At 36.3% G+C, this 15,504-nt stretch overlaps 1 protein-coding gene across 1 annotated transcript in view; it reads left to right on the top strand.

The window, feature by feature from the left end:
* AKAP9 (A-kinase anchoring protein 9) overlaps positions 1-15,504 on the top strand; it is a 114,683-nt gene that overhangs the window by 19,922 nt on the left and 79,257 nt on the right. Inside the window, exons 2-3 of the mRNA XM_080338829.1 lie at positions 5,071-5,322; positions 10,855-10,899. Coding sequence (XP_080194955.1) covers positions 5,071-5,322; positions 10,855-10,899 — 297 coding nt within the window. The remainder of the gene's footprint in view (positions 1-5,070; positions 5,323-10,854; positions 10,900-15,504) is intronic.

The raw sequence follows: 15,504 nt of genomic DNA, 5'->3' as shown, positions 1-15,504 counted from the left end.
TACTAGGATAGGCATCAGGAACCTAGAAGATGGAGGCAGCTCTGTAAATCTGCCCGCCCTTCAGGAGTTAGTGCTTAGACCTTTTGGGAATATGACACAAGGTGACAAAGTGCCACTTTTTTCTCTAATACAGTTACCAGTTAGCCTATTCAACATCTCTTTTGGGGACAAACTGTCAGTCTTTTACAACTGGTAACAAGCTTTTGCAAAGCTTGATGGCCTAACAACAAATGAGTGTCTAACAGCCTAGGGGAGGCTCTGTGGCCAAAATCTCAGTGTTGCTGTCTCCGAGACTCTCTTCCTTATCCCTTTGAGGGCCTTTGATCTGCTGCTGTGAAGCATAAAAATGTTACCGTACATTGGAATCACAAATTCAGTTCACAGGTGAGAGAGATATTACAGTAGATTTGGTTTGTTGGTTTTTGTTTTTGTTTTGTTTTGTTGTCAGTTATCCAGAGTAAGGTGGAATAGATAACCTGAGACTTAAACCAGAGCAGATCTCCAGCTTCTGAATGACATCCAAAATTCAAATTCAGATTGACCTTTTTGGTTTGCCATTACTAGCTTGCAAGACACCTAATTCAAGACTAAATGGGACATTTCTGTGCTTTATAGGTGATCAAAACTAATCCCACCCCAGGGCCTTGCTTTTCGTCCTTTCTGTCTTACTGAAAGTTTTTGTAGCAATAATTGCTTAACTGTGGTCAAGAGGAGTGAGTGGTGACCTTTCATTACTAGGACAGCTGAATCTTAAATTAATCCTTCACCTTTCAAGACAAGATATCAGTCAGTCTTATTCTAAATATTTTGGTTTTACTTTCACTGAGTTATCATTTGGTGATGAGAATTCAGAGCATTATAATTGGGAAGGCCTGAGCCTTTCTGTCACAGGACTGTTGATCTTCCGTGAGTCTCATGATACACCCGAGTGGCATCTTGCACTTGCAGGGAGAGACTGCCTGATTCTGGGACATACCGTAGTTACCACTTGTACAGTACAGTTTGCCACAACCCATGTTACACATTCAGATGCAACTTAGAGAAACTCTTTGTCATTCACTCTATATACAGAATAAATACCCCTTTTTTGGACAAATTTGAGGCTATTGTGTTGGTGGCAAGTCCCAAGCAACACCTGACAAACAATAGTGTTCCCTTTTGCCTACCCTCCGTGTGCTTAGTTACAGACACTGCTCCTGTGGAGAATTTCAGTCTGCTGGACTGAAAGTTTAAGCTATGCTTTCTGCTGTTAAATGCAACATTTACATTGAAGCAATAAAGCAAGGAGTTGTTTGTTAGGGTCAATGAGCCTTTTTCATCTGTATTGTGAGACCAGATTCTCAACTAATAAATATTCTTATTGCTATCAAACATGGGATTGTGTAGGGTCTGTTTATAAGAGGCAACATGTCTTGTTCATCCACAGAATGTAGTGCTAACATCCGATCACTTCCCATTTTTCAAACTAATGGAAAACTGAGAACTGTTGTAAATGGCACTTCTGGAAATCTGAAAATAAACATGTAATTTTTCCTGGACAATTTTATTGTAGGTTGTTGTGCATTAAAAGGAAAGAAACATAGTTTCATTCTTGGAGTTCAGCTTAAAATTTCAATTAATTTATTACAATTGAGCATTTAATTGTACACTGGATATTTGATAGAAATTATTCAGATGATAAACATGGACTTCATAGCATAATTCTAAAAATTGCTATAAAGTGGACATGTGTGTTTCCAAGAGGATTGCTATTTTTGCCTGGAAGCAGGATTTGGAAATCCTATGAGCTGGTAATTACAAGTTGTTAGTAATTTTAGATGCAAAAGGTGAGAGGCAAGGATAAGGAACAAAATCAGCTGTTACTCATTACTGATGGAATTTTTAACAGGATTCAGTACTGCTTGGAGGATCCAAGGTCTTACCAGCATGACGGGAAAAGCAGGAGGCAATGTGCTGGCAGATAGATGGGTAGTGAGAGAAGATGTGCTCTAGATCGGTTTTCAGATATGCTAAAACCCGTGGTAAACTTGCATTGGAGCTGACAGTGTTCCTGATGCCTTCCCAGCCTAAGGTGCTCCTTCTCTGCTGTTCCTCGGGGGTGGATCAGTGCAGGGATCCTGTTCTGAGTGTGTTTCAGCTCCTGCGTTTGGATCCTTCCTCCTCCTTGAGTAGCTTCTGTGTTCACATCTTTTGCTCTTGCTTGCAACTTTTGTAACTTGACAGAGACTTGACATTGAATTGTCTCCAAAGTGCAAATTCAGAACTGACAGAAGCAGTGTTAAGTTCTCCACAGACTTAGTTTTGGCATTATCAGGTTTATATGCCTGGAAGACAGGGTGAAGGAATCTATAGTTGTATCGGTTTGTATTTGTTTCACATTTTGTTTGAACTAGAAAAATGATTTTTCTAGAAACACAAAATCTGGAAGTATTTTTCTGTATTAATTAAAGTTTTAATTCTACACAAATTATTTTCCTTACTTCCCATGACTGCTGGTGAACTTTTTCCTGCTTGTTATTTAACGTAGACAGATCCTCAACTCTAGTTCCTGAACCTTGTTTTTGAAGGAATTAGATGTCTGAGACTTCCCTGCCTTGATGTGAACATCACAGATTGTATTAGTTCAGCAGTACCTTTTTGTTATGCTGCTTCTCTCATTTCTAGTTTTTTAAATTTGATTAAATATCTGACAGGTTTGTGTATACTTGAATGTGCGGAATAAAAAGTGCAATAATTTGTGCATGTATCCATCACAGTAGTGTAGTTATTTCCAAAATATTAAATGCTCATACAGAAATTTTCAGTTGAGAATTTGTGTAATACAAAAATATAAAAGTTTAGCTTGCATATGCGTTTAGCTTTCTATGTGCCAATATTCAGCAATGTTTAAACAGAAAAAATAAAGTCTACTTATAACTGCCATGATAGAATTTCATATATTAATTCTGAAGAATTGAAAGTCAACGACTTAGTTTTGAAAGGAGAGAAATCTGGCATAGCCAGATACCTCGGCTAAAATATGCAAAATACTTGAGGAGAGACACAGAGTAATTCACTTGTCGTTGAGCTGCACGTCTAATTTTGTAGACAAATAAAGGCTGTAAAGCTGCTTTAAAAAAGCCAACTTAACTTTCCATTAGAGAAGGTTTCAATCAAGTTGGGGAAGAGGGTTCTTGACCAGTGACACTACATGTCTTTCATGATTTAAACACAAAAAGTAAAAAAAAAAAGCAAAATTTCTCAGTAGTTAACATTTAAGTCAGATTGTCTGCTCTATGTCATTGTGGCATTTGGGCAAATTCTGCTTGTCTTTTGGATAAATTGAAAACTGTTTAGTTGAGGTAAATTTACAGTTTTAGGAGAATGTAATGATGTTGCAAGGAGACAACTGGAAACCTTCACCCTTCTTGTTTTTGAGAAGCTAAATCTGTGCTGCTTCCCCCCTACCCCCCTTAAACTTTGAAGCCAAGAGTAGACTATCATTTCTTTTCTGGTTCAGATATTTGTGGAGTTTATAACCTTTAATAGATTTTTGGTGAAATAATCAAAGTTGCCTAGTTAAAAAACAGAAAAAAAAACCCCATCAAGTGGAACTAATTAGGGATGTAGGGAAGAAGTATTAAATATACAGATGAGCATATTTGGCTCAGCAAATCTTCAGGTCTTCCTCCTGTAAAGAGAGCAGGTGCCATATGCCAAGCTGTCAGTCATCCTAAAAATGGAGAGGGGGCTGAAGAGACTCACGAAGAAATACAGATAAAGGGACATAAGCATAAACTAGGCAGAAGTCAGAACTGATCTGTCAGTGATGCGTTTATTTAGATTGGGGCTTCTCAGCTGTCCTGGGGCCAGATGAGAGCCAGTGCGTGCTGCGGGTGACGGGTGGCACAGTCACCAGACAGTGTCTGGGAAGGGGGATCCGGGTGTCCTGCTCCATTTGGGTCTTGCTGAAGAGATTGGATGGATGCCTGGTTATCTCGATTGGTGAATATCGTGAGCAAATATGCTATCTTTTCTGTAGCTTTTTTCTTAAAGTTGCAGCAGGTTTATAAAAAATTGTATTTGGGTATTAGTTGATGTAAAAAGTATTTGAAGCTTCAGGGTCTTTATTTGCATGATTTATGTTTACTTTGGAGCTACATTTATAAAACTTATTGTAGCACTTAGTTAATGTTGGACTCTTCAATTGGAAAAGAATGATTTTTCTTTCCAGATTTTGTGGGTAAGATCTGCTTAATTCTTAAATTTAATTGGTAAAACCTGCCATGCTTGTTTTTCTTATTTGAACAGAAATTTTATTCTTGTTAAGAAAAAAATATTTTAAATGGATTTTCTTGTGTAAACCACTATAAAGTGATTAAAAGTGATAAGCTCTTCAAAAGGCAGTGTCTTACAGTATTTGAATAGCTTACATACTAATTGGTTTTTCAACTGTGTGTCTGACTCACCTGTGACTTTTTGTTCATCAGCATGTTTTGCTACAAGGTAGCGTATCTTGTAATTTGCTCACTGTTTTTAGGCTATTCCATCATTATGTATTTTGCTGTTTCCTTATGATGTTTTCGGTAACTTGATCTGCTTTTTGAGTTCTGACCTGAAGTTTTTAAAAATCTTTATGCTACTTGCTGGAAGAAAGGTTTGCTTTTATCTGTTTCTGGTGTAAAAATTAAAAGTATTTTTTGTAAATTAATTTTGATGTATTTGTTACTATAAAATTGAAAAGTGAGATCAGAGGTTATTTTGTTGTATTTGTCCTTTATAATGACATTTGCACCTTTACCTTTGAATGTTTTGATTTCTAGGTGGCAGTCTATGGAACAGTAACTTGCTGGTATGAAACTGAAAAGGAATTAATTAATAGATTGTTGGTTAACATTTAATAATTTTGTTAAAACAAACTATGTAAAGGGAATAATAATACGGATGTGCCTCAGATGTGCAGAATTAACTTCCAACTTGGTTCAGTAATGATTAGTTTGAAGCTTTATAAGCCTGTATAAGCCTTTATAGAGCATGTCATTAGTAATAAAGAGGAAAACTTTCACCTTCAACAAGATTTTGTCTTCACAGCTTGCCCAATTTAGACAGCGGAAGGCACAAACTCATGGTCACAATGGATCAAAGAAGCAGAAAAAGAAGAAGAAAACAGCAAACGTCAAAGATGAAGAATCAATACAGGATGGGATTGATGCTGATCGATCTCAAGGTGATGAAGCATCCACGTGCAGCAGCCGAAGGGGAGCAGCTGCTGCTGACTTTGCTGTTGTCAGGACTTTGCATAGTGGAGAAATTATCAAACACAACCAGATTTACAGCATTGAGGTGAGTTTGTGTCAAGCTACAAACAGTTACTGGGGGAAGATGGGGGGGTGGAACAAAATGGTTACTATGTTATTTTGAGAGTGGGACGGCAGGAATTATAAGAGATTTTGGATAGTAATTCCTTGCCTCCCCAGTCTGTCCTTTCTATGTCCAGAGAAGGCACTTTCTACCCATTTTCTGCCATCAAGTTTTCTGTGGTAGTCAGTGTACTGTAGATTATGGAAGTTTGGTTCTGCTGTATTCCCTAAATTCTGCAAAAATTCTTATTGTTTTCTTGCTTCATTTTGTCCTTTTTGTTTTATTAGAAGTTTACAAATTACAGTGCATTTTTGATCACTGCAGCTATGGCTACAGCAAAATGCAAAGCTAAACATCTTTCCTGTAATTTGAGTCTTTCTGGTTAATGAGGAGGAGGAATTAATTTAAATAAACAGATGGTCTACTTAGTGAAATATAATCCTGATTGCTAGTGCCTGAAGGTAGGTGCTCTGGGAAGGCTGCAGGGTGTCTCATGGCAGTCCAGTTCAGTTCTAAGCAGAAGTGATTTCATGTGATGTGGTATGTTGTTCCAGATATGTATATAGGGTCAAGAGATGCTGATGTTATTTACAGAATAGCTTATTCCATTCTTGAAAGTAATGCCTTTGGAGGGATGTGAGTGACATTCTGAACAAGCAACTCAAGACAGATTCCCACCTTTGTGCACGTAAATGCAGACTTTCCTGGGAGGTGTGGTACAGATGGGTGCTCTGCATTTTGACTTGTCATTCCTGTGCTAGGACAGACCATTTGAAACTATTTTGGCTCCATTATCTCATTTCCAGCAGCTGAGAAGCAGTAGAAAAATGACACTTATTGAAAATCTCTTGTGTTTAAAAAAAAAGAGGTTACCCTGATGGAGGGTCAGACATAACTTACTGGTTTTAGTCTTATAAGTGCAATGATTTGGACAGAGAGCGTGTATTACAGTAATTGGATTAGAGCTTGCTGAGTTGAAATGGCAGCCAATGTAATAGGCAGTTTCAGGCTAATCCCTGCAATGGAGAATTACAGACAGCTTTCTTGAGCTGTTTGCTTTTTCACCCAACATTAAATCTTTATAGGCTGCTGTGTCAGGAGAGTAAGGCAAGATTACTGGAGGCATTATGCAGGACACTTTTCTAGCTAAATTTTGATTACATTTTTTTTTCATATTTTAACTGCAATTTGTATCTAGAATTGTTCTTTCTGTACCACAAAATAGATGCAGAACATCTAACTTTACTGACTATCTAACTAAAAATCCTGATTGGGCTCTTTCGTGGTAGTTTTGTGGATAGAGATTTATCTCCCTGCAGTTTCTCTAGTACGATTTTTCAGTCCCCAGCAAAATTAGCATGTCCAAATACAAATAACAAAGGGTTCTCTTACTCAGTATGAATAACAGAAAGTGAAATAGAGGTACTCCTCTGGGAGCTTATTCCCCATCTGAAGTTAGAGGAGTTCCTTTTCAGGGAGGGCAAAAGTCTGCTTAGAGAATTCAAAGTTATTTTTTGTAGTCATCTCTTTGGCTTTTATTTCCATTCTTTTCCTAAGGGTGGGTTCCTCCATCCCCCTGTAATCCCTCAAGCTACAGAAACTATTTGGAAATGCTCTGGAAGAACTATCAGTGTTCTGTAATGTCCTTATCCATTCCATTTTACCTTCTAGCTGAACTTGTAATTTCTACAAGGTTTTCAATCCTCTGTCAGATGAGCAGTCTATTTACAAGATTTATTAGAGAAATATCAGTTGGTGTTTCTTGGTTAATGTCTCTAGGTCTTGATTTGTGTCATGTTAAATGCTGTTTGTCTTCATCTCAAAAAGAGAATAATATGTTGAGTTTCTAATTGTCTTTGGTTTCTGTCTTTATTCTGTTGCACCCTGATATCTATTGATCTTGACATCCATAGTGTCCTTTTCCATATAAATGTAAAAATAATCTAAGAAGGCAGAGCCCAGGATATAAATTGGATCAATGAAACTTTTTGCTTCTTTTTTGACTTCCTGAAATTAAAAATGGAAGAAAGCAAAAGCCAGCTTCATGGTAAATAATTGCTGAGATTACCTTCTCTGAGAAGTCTTGAAATGATGCATTGGAGCAGACTGCTTTGCAATAACATACTAATGCCAGGAAAGCAAAAGAAATTAACCTGTGGCACAGTAAAATTGTCCTTGAGTCACCTGAGTAGTAAAAGCTATTACACAAAGCTTCTTAGAAAAGAAAAGTACAAAGTTCTGTGATGAAGAATACCTGCTAATTGTCTGAGGTTGGATTAGTAACTCGTCTTCTGTTTTTCACAGGACAAATCCATTTGGTAATGGTTTTAGAATAGCTCAACTGTTTACTCAATCCATGTTCGTTGTTTCATTCCCATAACTTACTCCAGCTGATAGTACCTGAGACTTGACAGGCAAGGAACAAAAACAGAGTATGGAAACACTGGGAAGGATTCTTGGGAAGAACTAAGGGAGGAAAGTGACAGAAATGTGGAAACATAAGCAGTCTGGAGAAACAGAGACACCTCAGTGAGCAAAGACATAGGTGGTGAATGTGGGTAAGGCATTGCTATCATAGAAGCATGAAAGCAAAGAGCAACGATAGGCTTTGACTAGAGAAGAGATATATTCTGGGATGCATAGTAAGGTGGAGGAATTGAAAAAAAGGCTGGATAAATAAAATGTAGTAAAAATTAGCCCAGTCACTTTAGGTGAAATCAAGAATCCCTTGAAAAATGTTTTGAACTTGGAGAATGAAGATAAATGTTTGGAAATGGTCTGTTCAATAGTGAAGTCAGTGCCACAAGAAAAGACAATAGATTCTCAGCAGCAGGTGGTTCTAACTGAATCAAATCATCTTTCCATTCACTGTCTGGCCAAAAGATTGCCAGATATCTTGCCAGTTTTCTTGGATGCATAAGAAAACCTCTGGTATGATGCCTTCCTTTCTATCTGTAAATGGTGATCTATAATAGATTTAGAGATGTGGAAATTACCCGCATGCACATTTACAGAGTACTTAATTTTAGAATAAACATTTCTAATGCCATATTACCAAAGAATAGAAACCTAAATAAATTCTTAGTTTAATTCCCTGTTGGAGATGTTTTCTGAGACAGGAAATTTATACATTCAGGACTGATTTACCTCACTGCAGATTATGTTCAGATTTGAGAGTGGTTTATCTCCACTGTGATGTACGCTATTTAAATATGATGGTAGTCAAGTGGTTTGGATTATAAATTACCAGGAATTATATTCCTTTTAATTGAGTGGGTTTCGGATTAGGAGCTAGGAATATATATAAGAATATATAAGAATACCATTTCTTATTCAGAATGTTCTACAAATACTAAGGACCCTTAAAGCTCAGGATGGACCTACAGAGAGAGTTTCATGACTGGGATTTTCAGTTGACATTCTCTTTGCCTCCCTTCCTACTCATGGTTGTCTTAATTAGTCTTAATCAGGTTGTGGTCATGTATGGAGCACTTAGTGACCCTTGTGAAACTGGCCAAGCTAAAATAAAATTGTTTTCTCTTCTACCACTGGCTAATAACACATTCAAGAATGAATCCAGAATTTTGGAGTCACATTTTTGTAACAGTTTACACTGAGGTCATAAAAAAGTCAAGTAACTTCAGGTAGAATTCAGTTCCATGAATTCTCAGTCTTGGTTCTCAGTTTTTAATATTCTCATCCATTGCAATTGGAGTAGTTTAGTACTGGATGTTCATTCTTGCAAAACATTTCATTGTCACCAGTGAATGCTTTCTAAAGAAACATAAAAATTGCTTTTCAGTTCTCATGGCCAGTTCCACATATGTGTTCTTTTGTGAATCCTGTGACAATATTGGGCATCCAGTGCCAGAAAACATTACTTATGAGTAATGCTTAACTGCATGCAGAAACTAGTTCCTCTGAAGTGGACCTTCTGTGTTCCACAGGCTGATTATTCTCTTTTCCTCTGAAGAAAGTATACAGATGAAAGTGTTTTTAGTTTTCTGAACACTTAAGTGCTATCATTTAAGGTACTACCTGCAAAGTTGATGTAGATAGTTAAAATACACTGAACAGACGTCTCAAAGATTCTTCATAGGCAACTATCAACCACCTTGTCAGTGAAGAAAACTTTACATAAAGAATTAAAACATGTTGTCAGAAGAGAACAGCTGTTTGTAGCAAGAAAATGCAGTGGGGCGTAATTGGTAGAATATGTGTAAACAAGCAGCCTGAAGTCAGTGTGTAACAGAAACCTATTTCAAATTCCATAAAGTATTGAGAGGACTTGCAAATAGCTTTGTTGCCATTATCCTTTACAAGGATGTTGTGCTGCTAACAGTGTGTGTATCAACAAATTTTCTGAAGTATTTCCTTTTAAACTGGACCCCTGTGGTTCAGACAGATAAACTGTGTAAAATCTGCTTACTTCTGTTGACCAAAGAAGAATGGAAGCATAGAGAGTGTGTTGCTTAATCATGGAAGGAGCTAGGTTTTGAGATAAGGGTGGTCGGGTCTCAGGCACAGAACAGAGCTGCTTGGAGGGCAAGATGAGAGCCTGGAAAATGTTGACTGCTTGTAATGTTATCGATTCTGACAGCAAAAGAATAGCATTAAGTCTTCCAGCATTGAAGTCTACTGTGTGAGTTCATAGGATTTAAGTCTTTTAAACTTATTTTTATCAGGGTTTGGATGAACACCTTAGCACAGAAGACAGATCCATTGAACTCAGTTCATTTGGTCATCTTTCTGTACTTGTTTTCAATAAATCCCTTGGCAAAAATACTTAGTCTTAACAGCTAAAAAAAAACTACTTAGATGCAGGATTGAAGGAGGTATTTTAGAAATATTATTTATGCTGCTAACAAATATAGCACCTCTAAACTGGTGGAGCATTATATGGTTTTCACTATTTTTTATTTTAGTTTGTTTTGTTTTGTTAGTTTGTGTGTTTTTGTTGTTTGTTTTTGTTTTTTTCTTTAGATTGGTATTTAGAAAGGACCAACAATAGATTCATGTTTTTAAAATCTCATATCTGGCAAAATTACCATAAACAAAATTAGAAATTATTTTCTGTAGAAAGAAATTTTGAGAATTCTTATTTTCTCACTCTAGCCTAAGCTTCAATGTACAAGTTCTTTGCCCTTTACTATGATTACCTACTAGGTTTGAACTTATGCCAGGATCTTTTTGGTACTGCTTATTTTTTTAAAGAAAAAAGTTACATTTCCAAAATATTATTTTGTACTTGTAGGTTGTATTTTCATTAGAAGACTTTTTCATGTAATTATTATGTTTCCATTATGATAATTGAACAGCAAGGTAGCTTTTTCTTTTTTAAAGCTGGGATTTCAAGGAGGTGAAGGTGGCCTTCGCTTTCTGTATATTCTAATCAAATTCATATATGCCTTGATATTTTGGAATACTGTCTACATTCTCAGAAACAGATGGAAAATGTCTTGTTTAATATTTTTAGAGTGCCATAATTGTAAATATTTAAATATTTTATTTTAGCCGGAAAGTGAAATTTCCACCACAGTAGAAGATTACAGTTCTGAGGTAAGACTGAAGTAACACTTTTCTTAACCTTTCTTTCAACTTTTTCTTTTCCATGTTTACTGCAATGATGTGCATTGTTTTTCAAGAAGAGAAGGAAAGAAAGAGCAGACGTGATATTATAGACAAAGCTGTTGCATGTCATTACTGGTATGATTAATGTGCCATTAAACAAGCATTGTGTCATCTACATAATGGGATAGCTACTATAATCAATAATGCAGTAGATCTATGAACTGTTGTAACAATGTCATCATTACGCTTGTATTAATGCTTCATGTTGCCATCAGAGTTGTGGCTGTGCATAATTTCTATTAATTTTCTGTGGGAAAGTGTTTAACAAGTTGATTAGGGTTTTAATGAGTTCCAAAGCAGCTGTCGCTCAGTGACTGGCTGGGCGCGAGTCTGCTGCTGGGAGCTGGTGAGCGATTGCCTTTGTATCACTTGTTGTTTTGGGGGTTTGTTTTGTTTTCTTTCACTTATTAAGCTGTCTTTATCTCATATCCACATATGTGGAACTTTAGTATTGCCAAATAAAACAGTTTGTTATGTTTGTAAGGAGTAAACTACCTCATGCATAACTGTGGGTCGAGAACATGCTTGCAAGAAATAGCCATGGAATATCACAGTACAGTAGATATTGTTTCTAGTTTAAAAAATTAACTTTTCATGTCTCAAACAATCACATTTTGTAGTGACAGTCTGGGTTTTGTTTTGCAGATCTCTGTATTAAACGCTTCTGCAAAACACACCCCAGAATCTTAAGCTTGGCAACAAGTGAAAGGGATGAAGTAATTGAATGAGTCTCCGTTACTAAAGTAAATTTAGTGTAGAATACTTTGTTCATCTCTTGATTTAGCCTTTTGTAAGAGGAGGTGACTACACCTTGGAGTAGCTGTTCCGTTCTAGTATTACAGCTGCTCACTGTGAAGCCTCAGGGAATAAACACACCAGACACCAGTTCCTTCTCCCAGCTTGTTCCCTTTGACCAACTTTGTGTCTGTTTTCTGCACTCTGTTTTTCTCTAAATTCTTCCCTTTTCTGTAATAGCTCCTGTGAATTTTACACCTTTTGCCCATGCCCTTTTCCTCTTGCTTGGTTTCTTATCTCAATTTTATAGGCCAGGGGTGTCAAACTCGTTTTCACCTGGGCCACATGAACCTCACCATTGCCCTCAAAGGGCTGAATGTAATTTAAAAACATTTTTTAAAATTAAAACATTTTAAAGTTACCTTTGGTCCTTTGAAGGCAACTGTGAGGCTCATGTGTCCCCTGGTGAAAATGAGTTTGTCACCTCTGTTATAAGCTTTTCAGCCTATTTCTCTTCCTTTTCCTTCTTCAGTCATTCTGAAGCCCAGTTTATTTCCCAGCCTTTCCCATCAATCCCAGTTACATCTTCCTCCATAGATCTGGTCTCAACCTTTTTAGTTGAATTCTTTTCCTGTCCCTCTCTTCCTTAGTTTGATTCTTTCTCTCCCACATCTGCCTTCTGCCCTTGTTTATAAGCACCCGTGCTTTCTTCTGGTGTGTTGGGAGTAGGCACTTGGGAGTACAGGGAAAATGTTCCCACACATTCGTTATGGGCTACTTTCAAATACAAAATACTGAGCCATATGGACCCATGATCTGGTCAGTTATGATCGTTCTTATGGCATGTTTTTTGTGATGCAAATTAAAAAATATCTGAAACCAGCACTTTTGGAATCAAAGATTCCAGTCCAGCTTCTGGGAAGTACTGTAAATGAAAGAGAGAAACAGAGAAAAGAAGGAAGGAAGGAAGAAAAAGGGAAGGTAGGAAGGTAGATTGGTTTTTGTGAATGGATAGGTGGAAGAAGTCGAAGCAATCACTATCTGGGGACAAAAATCAGTTTAAAGATTTAGTATTTTTCATAGATAAAATGTGTTTTATTTTGTCCCAGGAATTAAATTAGTAAAGAACAAAAAGAATCTGAGTTTGCTTTATGTATGGTAAGATGATAGGGCAGTGCACACAGCTTGCCATTGAGAGTGTAGCAAATACACGTTTGAACAACTGCTATGACCTTACTGCACCTTTTTAGAATATGCGTCACCATGGTATGTGATTACTATTAAATGGAATATGCAGTATGTGAAGAACAAGCCATTAGAAAACAGTTGACAATGGCATTGATGTTCCTGTTTTCTTTACAAGTGAGAGGTATTACATGTATAATGAAATATGACTAAGAAATTTTGATCACTTCTGAGGTTGTAGGAAGCAGTGTAGGAAACTGCAAAAACCCAAGAAAATACAGTCTTTGCATAAGAAAACAGAATACAGAAAGCTCTAGCATGATGCCTTATGGTAATTGTGAATATGTTCTGATTTTTAGTGTTTCATTGTTAGTATCAGTTGAATTCAAAGCTCTATATGTGAAAATTGTTTTTAAAATGAAACAGGTACCTTTATCCAGCTTCAAAGATTTCTGTGGGTGCCTACAGAGTATATTAGGGAGCAATTTTTCAGATACTAAAGACAATAGAATTGCAGCCAGACTGCCTTCTGAATGTGCTTTTTAAAAATTGCAGGTTTTCTCAAAAATGCAACAGCGGATGGGTTTCTAGGCATTTCTTATTCTAATTCCTGGAAAAAAAGACCTTTTGCTTCCCTGAGAGTTATTTTCTAAGACATAAGTAGGCAATGCAAAACTTGTGAATAAAAACATGATACTGGATCTGGTGAAGAACAAACTCAAGTGATGAGAGTTGCTGTCGTAATAAGCACTTTTAAATTCCAGTTAATGACAATTGGCTAGTATCCGCAATGAGGAAACAACGTGTTTAGGAATGCGTGTCTTGTAGGAACTGAATTTTCAATATATTTCATGTCAGCTGTAATGTTACTTTTATTATTAAAAGGTCTACTTACATTCATGGTTACCCTGTTAATAAAGCGATCTGAAGCCTTTTCTGTTGAGGAAGATCAGAATAAGTTAAATTTTGTCTGTAATAGCGTATTTATGAAGTTGCATGAAATCTTGAGCTTACCTTTTTTTCAGATACATGACCTCCTTTTCAGAATGCTAAGAATTCACACATTTGTAGAAACATAGGCCTGTTGATCCATCCTTCCCCTCATTGTTTAGAACATCTGTATTCTTTTTAGTGTTTTTTTGTCAGAAATTATGTTGAAGTCAGGGCTGTCATGCTTCAAAGTTAAGCAGGTCGTAAAGAATTTGTTCTGTTGCTATTGGTAAAATAAGTCAGATGTTTTTAATTCTTCAGCCCCTTCTCTTGAGGAAATGGATAAAAATCAGTGAGAAATACTTTCCTCTTTAATAGACTTACCAGGTACACAGTTATAAGCCAGTACAGTCATCTAAGCAAAGCTGAGGGAACTAATAACTATTTATATAAGAATTCTTGTTCTGAAGGAATTCTATTGTAAATACAGTCACTTGTTCAGTTTTGTTCTGCCACCTCTCTAACTGCCTACACTATGGTCTAAACTCAGGACTAAGGGTAGTTAGTCTTTTTCCAACAGATTTGTTTGTTTGTTTTAATAACTGTGTAAGGTAAAGTTGCCCCCATATCCAGATTGTTTCAGAAAGATGGACCCAATTTTTTATTATGGTGCTTTGAAATTTGGTCCATCTTTTTGAAACACCTTGTATTTTCCATATGCCTCAATTTTACAGTGTAACTGCAAAACTGTTCCACCTGATTTTTTTTTTCCCCTCCTATTGATTCTCTTTCCAATTTGCAAAGTGTACCTCTGAAAAGATGGATAATGTGAAGTCTACAAAGTTCTTTTTTTGGGCAATGCTAATAAAATTCTATACATCAACCTTAACAACTACATAAAGAAATCTTCTGTTGTGTGCTATTAATATGTAGAAAAATACAGTAAACCATAATATTTTAAAAAGCCACTCATTGTTATCTTTCAGAAGCTATTAAGCTTAGTTAAATTGTATGACTGTAATTATTTTAATCACAAACTAAAAATGCTTTTCATTTATGGAGTATTAGAAAAAGACCAAAAAACACAACAAATCAAACCCCCAAACAAACAACAAACAGACAAACGAAAGCCTGAAATTACTTTTCCCAAGTTATCCTAATTGCTAGCTTTAGCTAAGTTTCATAACTAGACATAGCTAGAAAATTGAAGAGAGGCTAAGAACATTGACAAGCAGTGTTGGAGGTCTAAGTATTAATTTTTGTGAAGGAGTCAGATGGACAAAATGTGAAAGAAACAGGTAGAGGAGGAAATTAATACGTGAAGTAAAATTACTAATCCATTCCAGATGCTTCTGTATGTGTTTACTACCAAATCAGAGTACTTTTTATATTGAAAGTCTGCTTGCCAGTCTGTACTAGGTTGTATTATTTTGATGCATTAAGGTATTTTCTACTTTTTTTCAGTGATTGAAAAACATGTAGTGATTTATACTGAGCGTGAATTTGCCATTTATAAAGGGAAATCTCTGTAGTACTGGCATTAATATTTTAAGTAGTTACGTATTATTACTATTATTTCTGAAGTACACCATCAGGTCTTCCAAGGTCTAAGGAACATTAAAAGGCATACACTGATTTCATAAATTAAATCCTGACCTCTAATGGCAATTGTCATGAATTGCT

This window comes from Nesoenas mayeri (genome assembly GCF_963082525.1).
Source record: "Nesoenas mayeri genome assembly, chromosome: 2".
Taxonomy (NCBI): domain Eukaryota; kingdom Metazoa; phylum Chordata; class Aves; order Columbiformes; family Columbidae; genus Nesoenas; species Nesoenas mayeri.
Note: the sequence above shows the minus strand (reverse complement) of the source record. Positions and strands in the feature narration are given on the sequence as shown.